The 16,590-nt window shown below is 41.6% G+C and overlaps 1 protein-coding gene across 2 annotated transcripts in view; it reads right to left on the bottom strand.

Moving 5' to 3' along the window:
- Nucleotides 1–251: 251 nt before the first annotated feature.
- The window catches only part of CLCN4 (chloride voltage-gated channel 4), a 78,187-nt gene continuing 61,848 nt past the window's right edge, over nucleotides 252–16,590 (bottom strand). For both annotated transcript variants that reach the window (XM_025372900.1, XM_025372901.1), the window contains one exon: nucleotides 252–4,408. In XM_025372900.1, the coding sequence (XP_025228685.1) occupies nucleotides 4,318–4,408 (91 nt within the window). In that variant the 3' untranslated portion in view covers nucleotides 252–4,317. The remainder of the gene's footprint in view (nucleotides 4,409–16,590) is intronic.

The following is a 16,590-nucleotide window of genomic DNA, read 5'->3' as shown; positions in this document are numbered from 1 at the left end:
GGCCTGAGGACAGTGTTCCTACCCAATCCTTGGAAACTGATAGCCTCAGTCTGAATTTTCATTTGGTCATTGCCCACCCAGCCAAGAACAAGGAATTTTAAAGTTGACCTAATGGACTTCACAATCTGTATACCAGTCTTAAGATGGGTCTTTAACTTTACTGGATAGTTCTACCAAGTCATGGGGACCAGGTTTCCGGAGGTTCTACTGTGTAGAAACACACTGTGAAATCAGTATCTCTTCCATTTACAACATGTTTGTTGCAGATTCTGGGCTTATTTTATTTTTAAAAATAGAGTTCAAACATTTAATATTTAATAAGGTGCCAACATTTACACAGAGTGTTACAATAAAAAAAACCCAACACGTTGCTATGTGGTCGTTCCAATACCAAATGTGAATATATCTCATCAAGTCACCCGGAGGCTCATTCCCAGCACCTCTAGGATAGCAAATAAATAGTTATTACCGCGATGGTGAAAATAGGGTCTGCTTAATGTTTCTCAAGTCAGATATACAGGCTCTCTCCTCATGTAAATCATTTCAAAGGCTAGAAGCTTAGTCTGATAGAACACTGCCCATACAAAATTAAAATGAAAGCATAATATTACAATTATGTGGTAATTCAATAGTTTTCCTTGGGTTTCTCATCTTTTCCAGCTCAGCATCTAATAATGAATACTAAGTAGAATTCACACATGTTGGTAATTTAAAGTAATCAGTTCTCACCTAAGTGACACAAACTGCTCTAAAATTTTCCATTTCTGTGACTTATTAGTCTCAAAATCTATCTATTTACACATCTCCTTTGTAAGGTCTTTGGGAAAGACTGAACAAAGAACTGAGATTATCCGGTTCCAAGTAACAGTAAGCAGTGAATATTGAATGACTTCGACTTCTAGCATATTCTGCCTTTCCCTAAAAGCCACATGAGCATCTGCAATCCCAGGGGATGCACTAAAACCACTTAGAAGAAACACACATGTCACTTCCAGGGTGCCCTTATTTGGTGCTTTTGTACAACACATTTCCTCAGTGAGAGCAAGAAACACGTGATGTGTATCATGAAACAGCTCCTTTCCCATGATGTGTTGATAGTTTTTTATGTAAACCTGATTCGGAAGGAATCCAGAAAGTTCCACAAATATCTAAAGCCTTTGGTTCTGGAAGAGGAAAAAAAAAACATTATTCTGAAAGATGCTTATTTCACCTCCACGTCCCCGTGCTGTTCATCAGATAACCAGATAAAGTGGATAGAAGTTCTGCATTTGGAAAGAGCAAATACCCTCGGGATCCCTACCCAACTACATTTACAAGAGACAGTGCATGGCAGCATGTTCCCCATGGGGTTTGTCTGAGCCCCCAGGCCCCTGGGCAAGTGGACCACATGACTGAGTTAGGACTCCACAGAAGGAAGACAGTTTGCTGTGGTAGTCCCCACTGCAGACTCCTCATCCTTGACCTTAGTCCACCTGTCCAACTTTGACCTTCTATTGAGGAGAGCCTGAACCCCCCAATAAATCAGAGGATCAACTTACAAAAGAAAGTAAGACTGGGTTGTTTCAGTTAAGTAACTCTTCCAACTGTTTGCCATGAATTTGCAGATATCTCTACTCTAAGCACTGGGGAGGACACAAATTCTAAGGTCCCCCTCAGTGACCTTGGCCCGGAAGCATATTTTCCCTTCATTCCCCTCCATGGCCTCAGCCAGATTAGAAAGAAATGCTGTGGTTTCACTAACCTTTGGCTATCTTTTCACTGTTTCATGTTCCCTTTTGAAGCTGCTCGTTTCAGCTAAAAGGACCTCCTGGATTCTATAAAGCCAGGCTATAACTAATACTCTTTCCCAGCACACACTGGCTCTGAGGAGACCACAGGGGAATAAGAGGGGAACTACATGAAGTGGTCATTAAGACTTTTTAGGATTTAAAGCCCAGGAGAATCCAACTTCACTTGTAAATGTTCCGTAGAAACCACAACACCAACACTAACATTAAGACCTGTTACTTGAGGCTTACGTACTATAAATATGACAATGAATTTTATTCTTTTATAGGACCAAGGATTAAATTCTCTACTATTGACTGGATATTGTCACACTGAGGTGGCTACTTGTTATTTTGGAAGGAAGGGGTCAATGAATTACACAAATTTTCTTAGTGTGTCAGCATGATCTGACTTAAAAATGTCTTAACCCAGAGAAAATATATATTTTGCACATTAATCAGAAGTTTCATAGAAACCCATTTGTAGCTAGGTTTTTGTCCAACATGAAAATTCTTATTAGAGCTAAGAAATTATGGATTTGGGCTGGGAATTCTAGGTCAAATCTGAGAGAAGGGGTGGGGAACAGGAAGGTTAGAAGAGCATTCACAGGGGTTTGGCAAGAATGAAAACAGTAAGGGCAATGACAAGGACATGATGACGGCATCCAATACAGCAAACTTCCCCTCCTGAAGACCAACACTCTTCCTTAATAAGATTATATGAATTTCGTTCAGAGAGTAATGTGACTAGCTCAATATTTTCCTTCCCACACTAGTGTGTGGCTAGAGGGAGCCACGTGACAAACTTCCAGTCAATGCATACAAGCTGAGCATCTCTGGGGAAGCTTTGCTTTCCTGATAGACGTTGTACCTAGTTGCTTGCCTCTCCCTTCCTTCCTCTTCCCACTTAGAAAGCAGGCATGATACCTGACAGTGCAGGAACCATCTTGCAACTCTGAGGCAATAAGTCAGAGGACAAAAGGTGAAAATGGTGAAAAAGAAATAGCAACTGGATGGGGATCCCAATGATATTATGGGGACAGTCCTGGAGTACCCCCTTCTCAGGGTTCTTATCCAGCCCTTCAGCGTTTGCTGGGTTTTCTGTTATTTGCAGCCAAATAGACACCTAAGTGATGCAGCACTATCCAGTGACAATGAGATTGAAAAGGATGAGGGGCACTTAGTGAAAAGGAAGGGACAAAGACTAAAGAGAAAGGGCAAGTGGGATAATCTTACTTACACAGATCATATGGTGGACCTAATACATAGCTTAATTCCTTCCCGCAGAAAAGACCAAAATCCTGACTAAAAGAGTAAATGTGTCGTTAAGTTCAAATACAAAGATGCCCAGTGCTCAAATTGGCTGTATAAAATTTAATGCTGTCCTCCTGCGTTGTGATTGCTAGTATGAAGTGCATGCTTATACATTAAAACTGGACGTTTTGCATCCTACAGAGAAGATAATGGAACCGATTTAGAATCAATTTAGTATTTCTCTTGCAATCCATTTGGAGGGATTCCAACTGAGCACTCGTATGCCTCATCCTCTCCACAGCCGCATCTGATAAGACCTGAGAGGAAAAATAAGTAGTAACATTGGGTAGCCTGTTTGGACTTTGCATATGCTACTTGGAAATGAAACCACGCTTATGGCAGGCTGGGGGCATACCGGCTGTGGCCCATGGAAGTGCTGAGCTGATCAATATTGAATGCATGGGCAAAAGCAATAAATAAATGAAGCAAATGCAATGCGGATGCAAATCAATGATCGGGTGAGTATATCCTCAAAATAAGGATGTGTCCCTTTGTATGGGAGGAGACACAGCACAGTACTATATGCTCCAATAGTTCATCATGCAGTCCCAGGATGCCAGTCTTGCATAGAGAAATGATTTCTTCACACTCATCATGGCAGGCGCCCCTGATGTTGGTTCAGAAACTGATGGATAAGCCAGATTACAGGCTGAGAACAGGAGCAAGAAACGGGATGGTCGTGAGTGGACCCACTGGCATACTTGCAGCTTTCACTGTGTTCAAATTTAATTTCTTTCTTTTTCAACAAAGTAAGTGCAAATGTCTTTAGTATGATTCAGTAACATAGCAGCAAAACTTCAAGAACCAATAAATAATGACACTGACATGCCGATACCCCTTTGTCTTTTGGACTCAACACTTCACGTGTGTTCATAAGTTACAAACATCAGCCTTGAGCAGAAGGGGTAAAAGTTTCTTGAGTCAGCATTCATGCTCCACATACTTGTACAGATCACATCATTTACATCATTTACCCACCCACATGCTCCCACAGCAGTAGCAAACTCATTAGGAAACACAGCTTGAAACTCGTACGGGGTTAAAGCTATAAAATGCCTACTCATTGATGTTTTCATTTTTGTTTTTAAAGGTTTCATCCTTCTTCCCCGCCTTTCAAATAAAGCTTTTGTTTCCGCTGTCCCCAATGCATGATCTTTCATTGGGATAATAACATATCATTTATTTCTTTTTAAATGACACAGTCAGTGTTTTTCTGAAAATAATTGCCACCTTGTTGCTAATTAAACATGATGGATTCGGGGTCCTGGTTTGCCATCTGGGCCATATGTCTCAGAACATCCTTTTTTGTGATGATGCCAAGAAGTCTCCTGGAGAAGAAACAAATAGAGAAAAGAGGTCAGCCTTGCAACAATGACTCATCCCTCTCCCTAAACCCCAGTGCCTTTTCCATGTGGACACAGAGACAGACAACATTTCCCAGCCTCCCTTGTGGTTAGGCAGAGCCAATGGAGGGAGCACTGGCCAATGCCTATGGGTGGAGGTGACAGATGCCGCTCCCAGGTCTCCTGTGCATTTCTCCCCACTCTCTCTTCTCATCTGGCAGCCAGAGGCACAGGAGCCAGTGAAGGGCTCTGAGGATTGACTTAGGAGCCACCAGATTCAAAGACCTAGGTCCAGAGCCCACCTGCAAGCCACACTGGATGTAACATGTGAGAAAAATAAACCTTTATTGCATTAGGTCACAGAGATAGCAAGCTTGTTTATTAAGGCAGTAAACCTATGATGACTACTATATCCTGTTAAATTTCAAGACTATAATCAATTTTAAAAGGGTTTATGAACGGCATTGTCAAAACTTGACCACACCACAGGAATTCCAAGTATAAGGTATTTTAAGTAAAAGAAATTTTAAGTACAAGATAAAAAGTGATTCTATTTGTAATTCTATCTTACTGGGAGGATAAAGTTTGACATTTATCTCTGACTACATATGTAAATTGCCTCCTCTTCCAAAATTCCATTGCTTTCAACTTATAAAAAGAATGCCACTTCCCAGAGTCCATTGTATGGGACCACCAAGACTGTATATCACACAATGCCAAGGAGCACTGCTCACAAACACTGCAGTGGAAATTGTGCCCTCTGGAGTATACAGTGCACATTTGCACAACCATTCATAGCAAGCCTTGCTTCATTATTTTACTAAATGATGACCTGCAGGAACACATCATGCCCCTTGGGTAAAATGAAAAGTCTGAGAGAAGGAGAAGTGAACAACTTCTTTGGAAAAAAAGAAGTTCCATTGCCACATAAGTCTGCAAAATAGTACTCACTGTATCTCCACTGTACCCCCCAAAAAAGGGGTATGGGGAAGCAAACTCTGGTAGTCTCACACTAAAATACTGTATAGTATTAAACCCATTAAAATAATGGGTTTCTACTCTGTGTAGTATGATAATATAAAAAAAAACAGAAAACATAATTGTAATATACTGTCATTTAATTAAGGCAAAATTAGTCAAATTTATCTCTTAGTGAATATGAAAAGGGGATGTAAGTATTCTAAGCAGTATTCAAATCAGTTACACCTGGTGAAATAGACGCTGATTAGTGAAACTGTCAGGCCAGAATTCTGACTTTTTTGACTCTGACTACACTGGACCTTAAACAGTCTTGGAAAAGGTATCCGTTTCTTGTGTTGGTTTCCCCATCTATCACACTGAGGGAGACAGCAGATAAGGCCCCTTCCCCTCCAACTCACAGCAACATCTTTAGGAAAGAGTAAAATAGTGAGAGAGCATGCTAAGCAAACAGAATAATGACAATATAAATTACAAAAACATTAAAAGAATATGTCATGACCCTACAGTGATTGTTTTTCTTAAATGGGGAGGAGTACTTGATAAACGCAGGAAGCAGGACAGAATTTGACAATACTTTGCAACCCCCAATGTAATAATTAGCTTAACCAATAATTATTAATGGATACCAAAATCATTGGGTGAATGGTTGCTGGAAAACAGAAAATTCACATGGTCTCAAAGTACTTTTCTACAGATTATGAACAAAGAGAAAAATGTCACTTTACAATGGAGGGTTCTGGTCATCACCACCTCATCCAAGCAATGGAGCTTACCATCAACAAAGTCAGAAAAGCAGACTCTATAACATTACCTATGTTGGAATGCTGCCAAAAACTACTTAAGCCAAATTGAATCATGAGGAAATAATCAGACCCAGAATGTGAGACTACTGGTCTGGACTCTTCAAAGGAAATCTTTGCATGTAACAGACCTGCACATGTACCTCCTGTATCTAAAATAAAAGTTGGAATTATTTTTTAAAATCTCTGTCATTAAAAAATAATAATAATAAAACAAGGCAGGGAACTGTTCTAGACAAGAGACTAAAAAGGCAAAACAATGCAATGCACAAACTTTGATGGAATTCTGAGTTGACATTTGAATGAATATCAACTGGATATTGGATGATACATTGAGTTACTGTTAATTTTACATCATTATGGTTTGGTAGTTATGTAAAGAAAATGTCTTAGAAGACGTCTGCTTCATTCATAATTGCCAAAACCTGGAAGCAACCAACATGTTATTTAGTAGGTGACTGGATAAACTGAACTGTAGCATATCCAGACAATGGATATTCTTCAGCAATAAAAACAAAAGTGCTATCAAGTCATCAAAAGACCTGGAGGAAAATCAAAACGTGTATTGCTGAATGAAAGAAGCCAGTCTGAAAAGGCTACATACTGAATGATTCCAACTACATAATACACAACATTCTGGAAAAGGATGGAGACTATGGAGACAGTAAAAAGATCAGTGGTTGTCAGGGTTTGGGGGTGGAAGAGAGGGATAAATAGGCAGAGCACAGGGGATTTTTAGGGCAGTGAAACTACTCTGTATCATCCTGTAATGGTGGATACATGATATTATATATTTGTCAAAATCCACAGAAATATATGACACAGAGTACACTCTAAAGTAAATTATGGATGTTAGTTAATAATAATGTATTGATATTGGTTCATCAATTACAACAAATACAACAGTAATGCAAGATATTGACAATAGTGGAAACTGAGGGGGGAGAAGGGGATATATGGGAACTCTGCACTTTTTGCTCAATTGTTCTGTAAACCTAAATGTTGTTATAATCCTGAAACAAGACCTACCTAAAGGAAACAAATGTTAGTAGTCTTCTTTGCAGTGAGATGCTGAGTTCTCCTGGGAAAACCCATCTGTGAACATGAACACAGTTGATAGATTCAAGGTCCAACAAGGGCTCTGGTCTCCTCACACAGGAAGGTTGCTGGGTCCAGCTGGCAGAGCATGAAAACATTTCTTTCCATTCTGATTTGTCTTAGTTGCTTCGGGCTCAACTGTCATAACGAGGGCCCATTGCAATCAATCAACCAGAGATACACATTTTCTCAAGGGCACTGTCACCCAATACTTTGCCAAATCACCCTGCTTCTACGGTTGCAAAAGCTTTAGTGGGCCCCGGTCTCATCAGAGTTGCCCTTTTGCTTTGGCAGCCGTTTATTGCTGCTGAGAAGAGCAGTCCAGGCCTCCAGACCTGAGGCATGTCAGAGCCTTAGAGGCCCACATAAGAAATAAAGGTTTCCCAATCAACAAAGTGAAGAGACAACCCACAGAATGGGAGAAAACACTAGCAAACTACCCATCTGACAAGGGATTAATAACCAGAATGTATAAGGAGCTCAAATAACTCTATAGGTAAAAATCTAATAATCTGATCAAAAAAAACGGGCAAAATATTTGGATAGACATTTCTCAAAAGACATACAAATAGCAAACAGGCATATGAAAAGAGTACGGTTGGATAGTTTGTAACACAAAGGGCAAATGCTTGAGGGGATGGACACCCCATTCTCTATGATGTGATTATTATACATTGCATGCCTGTAACAAAACATCTCATGTATTCCATAAATATACACATCTACTATGTACCCACAAAAATTTAAATAAATGTTTTTAAACAAGGTTTCCTCCCAGGGTCAGGTAAATTTTGTTCTAGCTCTGATGATTCTAATTAATTTCAAGAAAGCCATGATAGTTAGGAAAGGTGGCTTTGTAACTGGGAAGGGCCTCTATTTATAGGCAGATAAGAGTCCCCAGTGAGGCCCCTTCCCATGCAGTAGCAGTGAAATGAGTCCCAAGCTGGGCCCATAGGACTCCTTCCACCCATCCAGCCCTCCACCTGGGAAGGCTTTACGCAGGGTTTCTCCACCTTGGCACTAGTGACATTTAGGCTGGCTAATTATTTGTTGCAGAGAGGCCATTCTGTGCACTGTATAACATATAGCAGGATCCTGGGCCTCTACCCACTAGATGCAGCAGCATCCCCATCCCCCATCATGACAACCAAAATGTCTCCAGACAATGCCAAATGTCTCCTGTGGAGGGGGGACAGGATTGCCCCTGGTTGAGAACCACCATCCAGATTAAAAAGTACTAAAATAGTTCCACATCAGTTGGTTTATAGCCACTGAGCTAGACACCCTGGGATGTCCCCTGCCAACCTCATACCTTATAGAACTACAGCGAACTCCCCACAATTCATAACAAATGAGTTCATCATCTGGCACCAGCTCTTAAATACTTTCACTGTTACTCCCACCCAGGAGCTTTCAGACACAAATAGACCTCTGCGGGTGAATCTATAATATACCATAAACATAGGACACAGGAATCCCATTACCTGGCCCCATATCCTCAGTATTTTACTGAACAGGTATCCCAAAATGCAGCCATTCCAGGAATCTGGATACTTAAGGATGCTGCCACATATCTTCCCGTCATGCCCAGGTCTACTCCCCACTGTTGTTGGTCCCAGAGGGTGCTGTATGGAGGGGATTGATGTCCTCAAGGGTTAGGGTCAGTTGGCAGGGTTCTCCATCAAAGGTCCTCCCAGCACCTGGCAGCTGATTGTGCCTCAGGAGATAGGAGACCTGTAAGAACCCAGATGAGACTGGCTCTGCAACCAATTCCCTTTAACCTTGAGCAGTGTTTTGCTTCTTAGAGTCTCACCTCCTCATCTGAAAACTAAAGGGAATGGGGGAGGGGGGAGGAGGGGATGGAGGATGGTTAATGGGTACAAAAGATAGTTTAAAAGAATGAATACAATCTAGTATTTGACAGTGCAACAGGGTGACTACAATCAATAATTTAACTGTCCATTTAAAAATAACTAAAAGAATTGGAATGTTTGTAACCCAAAGGATAAATGCTTGAGGTGATGGAGACTCCATTTACCCTGATATGATTATTATGCATTACATGCCTGTATCAAAATATACCATATACCCATAAATATATACACCTATGTACCCACAAAAATTAAAAATAATTTTTAAAAAAGAAAAAAAGGGAAACCAAATGTCCATCAACTAATGAATTGATCAGCAAAATGTGGTCTATCCACACAATGCAAGATGATTCAGCCCTAACAAGGAAAGAAGTACGGAAACATCTTCAGTGTGGACGAACCTTGAAAACATGATGCTCTTTGGGAGGCCAAGATGGGCGGATCACGAGGTCAGGAGATCGAGATCATCCTGGCTAACACAGTGAAACCCCACCTCTAGTAAAAATACAAAAAAATTAGCCGGGCATAGTGGTGGGCGCCTGTAGTCCCAGCTACTAGGGAGGCTGAGGCAGGAGAATGGTGTGAACCCGGGAGGTGGAGCTTGCAGTGAGCCGAGATCACGCCACTGCACTCCAGCCTGGGCAACAGAGCGAGACTCCATCTCAAAAAAAAAAAAGACAGACAGCATGATGCTCAGTGAAAGAAGCCAAACACAAAAGGCCACATAGTGCATGACTGTATTGACATGAAATGTCCAGAATAGGCAAGTCCAGAGACAGAAAGAAGTAGAGTAGTGGTTGCCAAGGGCTGTGGTATAGGAGGTAACAGCTAAGGGGTGTGGGGTTTCTTTTTGGGGTGATGAAAATGATCTAAAATTGTGGTGATGAATGCATAACCCATTTTCTACTAAAAACCACTGAATCATGCATTTTAAATGGGTGAATTGTACAATATGTTAAATAGGAGTGGTGAGAGAGGGCATCCTTGTTTTGTGCTGGTTTTCAAGGGGAATGCTTCCAGGTTTTGCCCACTCAGTATGATATTGGCTGTGGGTTTGTCATAAATGACTCTTATTATTTTGAGGTATGCTCCATCAATACCTACTTAATTGAGAGTTTTTAACATGAAGGGATGTTATTTTTATCTAAGGCCTTTTCTTCATCTATTGAGATAATCATGTGGTTTTTGTCTTTCATTCTGTTTGCGTGATGAATTACATTTATTGATTTGTGTATGTTGAACCAGCCTTGCATCCCAGGGATGAAGCTGACTAGATCGTGGTGAATAAGCCTTTTGATATGCCGCCAGGTTCAGTTTGCCAGTATTTTTTTGTTTTAATTGAGGATTTTTGCATCAATGTTCATTAGGGATATTGGCCCGAAGTTTTCTTTTTTTGTTGTATCTCTGCCAGGTTTTGGTATCAGGATGATGCTGGCCTCATAAAATGGGTTGGGGAAGAGTACCTCCTTTTCAATTGTTTGGAATACTTTCTGAAGAAATGGTACCAGTTCCTCTTTGTACCTCTGGTACGAAGAATTCAGCTGTAAATCTGTCTGGTCCTGGGATTTTTTTGGTTGGTAGGCTATTTATCACTTCCTCAATTTCAGAATTTGGTCTATTCAGGGGTTCAACTTCTTCCTGGTTCAGTCTTGGGAGGGTGTATGCATCCAGTAATTTATCTATTTCTTCTAGATTTTCTAGTTTATTTACATAGAGGTGATATAGTATTCTCTGATGGCTGTTTGTATTTCTGTGGGGTCAGTGGTGATATCCCCTGTATCATTTTTGGTTGTGTATATTCGATTCCTCTCTCTTTTCTTCTTTATTACTTTAGCTAGCAGCCTATTTTATTAATATTTTCAAAACAACAACTCCTGGATTTGTTAGGTTTGACTTTTTGAAGGGTTTTTTGTATCTCTGTCTCCTTCAGTTCTGCTCTGATCTTGCCTATTTCTTGTCTTCTGCTAGCTTTGGGGTTTGTCTGCTCTTGGTTCTCTAGTTCTTTTAGTTGTGATGTTAGGGTGTCGATTTGAGATCTTTCTAGCTTTTTGATGTGGGCATTTAGGGCTATAAATTTCCCTCTTAACACTGCTATAGCTGTGTCCAAGGGATTCTGGTATGTTGTCTCTTTGTTCTCATTGGTTTCAAAGAATTTCTTGATTTCTGCTTTAATTTTATTATTTACCCAGGAGTCATTCAGGAGCAGGTTGTCAATTTCCATGTAGTTGTGTGGTTTTGAGTGAGTTTCTTAATCTTGAGTTCTAATTTGATTGCACTGTGGTCTGAGAGACCGCTTGTTATGATTTCAGTTGTTTTGCATTTGCTGAGAAGTGTTTTACTTCCAGTTATGTGATTGATTTTAGAGTAAGTGTCATGTGGCACCAAGAAGAATGTATATTCTGTTGTTTTTGGGTGGAGAGTCCATATAGCCTAGAAAATCCTAAGCAAAAAGAACAAAGCTGGAGGCATCATGCTACCCAACTTCAAACTATACTACATGGCCACAGTATCCAAAACACTACAGTACTGGTACATAGACCAATGGAACAGAATAGAGATCTCAAAAATAAGACCACATATCTACAACCATCTGATCTTTGACAAAGCTAACAAAACAATCAATGGGGAAAGGACTCCCTATTTAATAAATGGTGCTGGGAGAACTGGTTAGCTATATGCAGAAAATTGAAACTGAACCCCTTCCTTATACCTTATACAAAAATTAACTCAAGATAGATTAAAGACTTAAATGTAAAACCCAAAACGATAAAAAGCCTAGAAAAAAATCTAGGCAATACCATTCAGGACATAGTCACAGGCAAAGATTTCATGATGAAAACCTCAAAAGCAATTGCAACAAAAGCAAAAGTTGACAAATGGATCCTAATTAAACTAAAGAGCTTCTGCACAGAAAAAGAAACTATCATCAGAATGAACGGACAACCTACAGAATGGGAGAAAATTTTTGCAATCTATCCATCTGACAGAGGTCTAACATGCAGAATCTACAAGGAAAAAAATTACAAGAAAAAAACAACCCCATCAAAAAGTGGGCAAAGGACATGAACAGACACTTCTCAAAAGAAGACATTTATATAGCCAACAAACATATCAGAAAAAGCTCCACATCACTGATCATTAGAGAAATGCAAATCAAAACCACAATGAGATACCATCGCACATCAATCAGAATGGCAATTATTAAAGTCAAGAAAAAACAGATGCTCGTGGGAGTGTGGAGAAACAGGAATGCTTTTACACTGTTGGTGGGAATGTAAATTAGTTCAACCATTATGGAAGACAGTGTGGTGATTCCTCAAAGACCTAGAACCAGAAATACCATTTGACCTAGTAATCCCATTACTGAGCGTATATCCAAAAGAATACAAAGCATTCTATTATAAAGATACATGCACACGTACGTTCACTGCAGCACCATTCACAATAGCAAAGACATGGAACCAACCCAAATGCTCACCAGTGATAGACTGGCTAAAGAAAACGTGGCACATATATACCATGGAATACTATGCAGCCATAAAAAGGAATGAGATCATGTCCTTTGCAGGGACATGGATGGAGCTGGAAGCCATTATCCTCAACAAACTAACACAGGAACAGAAAACCAAACACTGTATGTTCTCACTTATAAGTGGGAGCCGAACAATGAGAACACATGGACACGGGGAGGGGAACAACACACACTGGGGCCTGTCGTGGGTTGGGGAGGGAGAGCATCAGGATAAATAGCTAATGCATGTGGGGCTACCTACCTAGGTGATGGGTTGGTAGGTGCAGGAAACCACCATGGCACACGTTTACCTATGTAGCAAGACTTCACTTCCTGCACATGTATCCCAGAACTTTAAATTAAATTTAAAAAAAAAAAAAAACAGAACAGTCCCCACTGGAGAGCCTGCCTTGGGTAGCACCACTTAAACTGGATTATGTCCATGTTCCTTAGTAGATAACAAGCTCCTTGGCTTTAAAAAAAAAAAACAACAACAACAACAACAAAAACACTTTTTGTGCCCCCTACAGTTCCCAGCTAAAATAGATGCTCAATATAATGTTGAATAAACCAATGTTGCTTTGAAAAAAATAAGACTTGTTAGTGTTTGCAAAGTGATAACTATAACACACACATACGTACATACACACACACACACACACACACACACATATACACGGAACCCTCCCATATCTACAAAACCTGGTTTTTGTTTCCCTATCTTCACCCTGGAGACAGTATCAAAAGATCAAGTATTTGCGTTCTGAAAACCTCCTTTTAAAGCTCTGTGACTGTAATGTCTAAAAGTTCAGTTGATTATAACAGCGCTAGGGAAATATGAATTCAGGAGCTGCCTTGGGTTCGTGCATAAATTGTGCCCTGGCCTGTGATGATAATTATCACAAAAGAAGAAAGCCGAACATCAACCCAGAAGGAGGTAACATCAAATCCAGCAGGCTTCGTTAGTGGCATGAAATGTCCTATTTGATTTAAATCAAGTGTTTGAACTTCCAGCCCCTTTGGGTAGTAGTTCAAGCAAATTCAGTGAATTATAAACGACCAGATCTATGACCAAGGACATAATTCAGATTCGAGCAGCTGGGCTCTTCTGCGAAAGCTACCCTGTCCAAGCCCCTGTGGACCACCTAGTAGGGCTTGGGGAAAATCTGACACCGCCTCCCTTACTCACTTTTCCTTTCTAGAACTTTCATAGGGAAAATCTCACCCAAATTCATTCTTAGCAACTGGAGGCTTCCTAGATTGTCACATTCTGATTCCTGGTCCAGTTTTATGATGCCCCTTGAACCCCAGACCTGAGAAATGCTGCAGGTGATCCAGGCCAGTGGTGGAGCTCAGGCTCATGGCCATCCCGAGCAGGGAAGGCACAGGGTGGCCGAGCACATCAAACATGAGAGCTGGCCAGAGACGTGCCTGACCTGGCAAGAAGCCCAAGGAGATGAAAGGCCCCGCAGACAAGGATCCCTTGCCAGCACTAACGCAGCAGCATCTGTGTTTGTTTAAAAGATGTAGAGTGAGAGAGAGTGCAATTTTGCTTTCTTGAAGCACATTCCGGGCCAATTTCGGCACCCAGATCTTCACGGGAAGACCTCATGGGGCTCTGTGAGGCGTGAGTGGGCATTAAGGGCAGAGTTTCCTGATTGAACTGAAATTCCAATGATAACTGACATTGGATTATTGTTTTAAAGGAAAGGAGAAACTGCTACACACTTGAGACAGCATGGCCAATCACAGTGGTATTTATACCAAGTATAATACTGGAAACTCAAGTGTATCAATCGACTTTAGTGGTTCTCAAGGTGGGGTCCCCAGACTGGCAGAAGCAGCATCACCTGGGAGCTTGTCAGGAGTGCACATTCTTGGGCCTCACCCTAGACCTCCAGGGATCAGTACTTCTGTGGCAGGGCCCAGAAATCTGGATTTAACCTGGAGGTTTAATCCTCCAGGGCATTTTGATCCACACTCAAGTTTGAAAAACCACTTGAGCTCCTTTAAAATTCATCAGCAGAAATGATCCCTAGCCTTGTCAAACACAAGGACTCATTTATTTTTCCCTATTGATTGCACCTCCCACATGCAAGACACTGCTCTCTCTGTAGTCAGAGCTAAGGAGGACGCTCACTCTGCTGGCCAGGAGTTCTCTGGGTAAATTTGCAAATTGCAGAGCCTGTCCCCCCATGTGCTTGCTACCAGGACAGCAGGAAGAAAGCAGAATGAATAGGATTGCTCATTTAGCTATACAGGGACATCCAGTCCAAGGTGACTCAACTGCACAACTAGTGACATTTTGGGCCAGATGTTTTATTGTGGAGCTGTCCTGTTCACTGTAGGATGTTTAGCAGCATCCCTGACCTCTACTCACTAGATGCCAAATAGCATCCCTCCCTCCAGTCATGACACCCCAAATTGTCTGCAGACATTGCCCAATGTCCCCGAGAGGTAAAATCATTCCAGTTGAGAACTGCTGTGTTACAGTGTGCCGGCTCTGGAAATATAAGCTATATTAGATAGTTGAGCCTCTGGAATCTATAAAGGCCTAAACTTTATTAGGTACCAATGTCTCCAGAACCCATTCCCTGCCTCCTACTCCCAGCCCATAAAGGAATAAAATGGGCAGATATAACCCTAGGTTCCAGGCTACCCTGACCAAGCCAACCCCTTCCCTTATACAAGCTTCTGATACCATGGAACTTGGGACACTCAGAGGCCAAGGAATGGCCTTTAAGGAAGTGCACCTCTGGTGCTACTACAGTGGACCCTCGATCGTTGCATTGTTGGTTTCCTGATTTGTGACAACACAAAACAAAAGAGGCAGCAGGGACAATGCCATGGGGTCATGAAATCTCTCCATTCTCCAATCATGTTTATTTCAAAAACAAAGTTGTTTCAAACAAATTGATATATTAGGAACAATCTGAGCATAATATGAATTTTACCTTTGCTTATGTGTGATTTCATCCATGAGAAACTCTAGGCAAATGCAGAGAACTGTACCCAGCTGAACCCAGTGAGATCAGCATACACAAAATGCACGTGCCCAGCCCCCAAACATCCACAAGCAACCTCAGTTCACGCATGTGTGAGGAGCCATGCCCATCCACACCTGCTGTGACCACTTCCCCTTGAGTTCAGGTTCCCCTCCTTCCACCCCTTCCCAGTAATTCATAAGTGTCAGAGCTTGTGAAACCCACCCCGCAGCCAACTTCAGGCCTTTTTAAGATGAAGTGACATATTTCTGTTGTATCCCTGTATTTCTTTTTTTTTTTTTTTTTGAGATGGAGTCTTGCTCTGTCGCCCAGGCTGGAGTGCAGTGGTGCAATCTCGGCTCACCGCAAGCTCCACGTCCTGGATTCATGCCATTCTTCTGCCTCAGCCTCCCGAGTAGCTGGGACTACATGTGCCCGCCACCATGCCCAGCTATTTTTTTGTATTTTTAGTAGAGACGGGGTTTCACTGTGTTAGCCAGGATGGTCTCAATCTCCTGACCTCGTGATCCACCTGCCCCGGCCTCCCAAAGTGCTGGGATTACAGGCGTGAGCCACCGCGCCCGGCAATATCCCTGTATTTCTTAACCATTTAACTAATGTGTAACATGGTACTACCACTCTTCTTTTTACAAGACAGGGTCTCGCTCTGTTGCTGAGGCTGGAGTGCAGTGGTACAATCCTAGGACACTGCAGCCTTGGATGTCTGGGCTCAAGTGATCCTCCTGCCTCAGCCTCCCGAGTTACTGGGACTATGAGCACACCTGGCTGATCTTATAAAAATGTATTTGTAGAGATAAGGTCTTGCCACTCAGGCTGGTCTCGAACTCCTGGGCTCAAGTGATCCTCTGCCTCAGATTCCCGAAGTGCTGAGATTACAGGCACGAGCCATTCATGGCACCTG

Source organism: Theropithecus gelada, chromosome X (genome assembly GCF_003255815.1).
Source record: "Theropithecus gelada isolate Dixy chromosome X, Tgel_1.0, whole genome shotgun sequence".
Taxonomy (NCBI): domain Eukaryota; kingdom Metazoa; phylum Chordata; class Mammalia; order Primates; family Cercopithecidae; genus Theropithecus; species Theropithecus gelada.
This window is presented reverse-complemented; position numbering and strand designations above follow the sequence as displayed.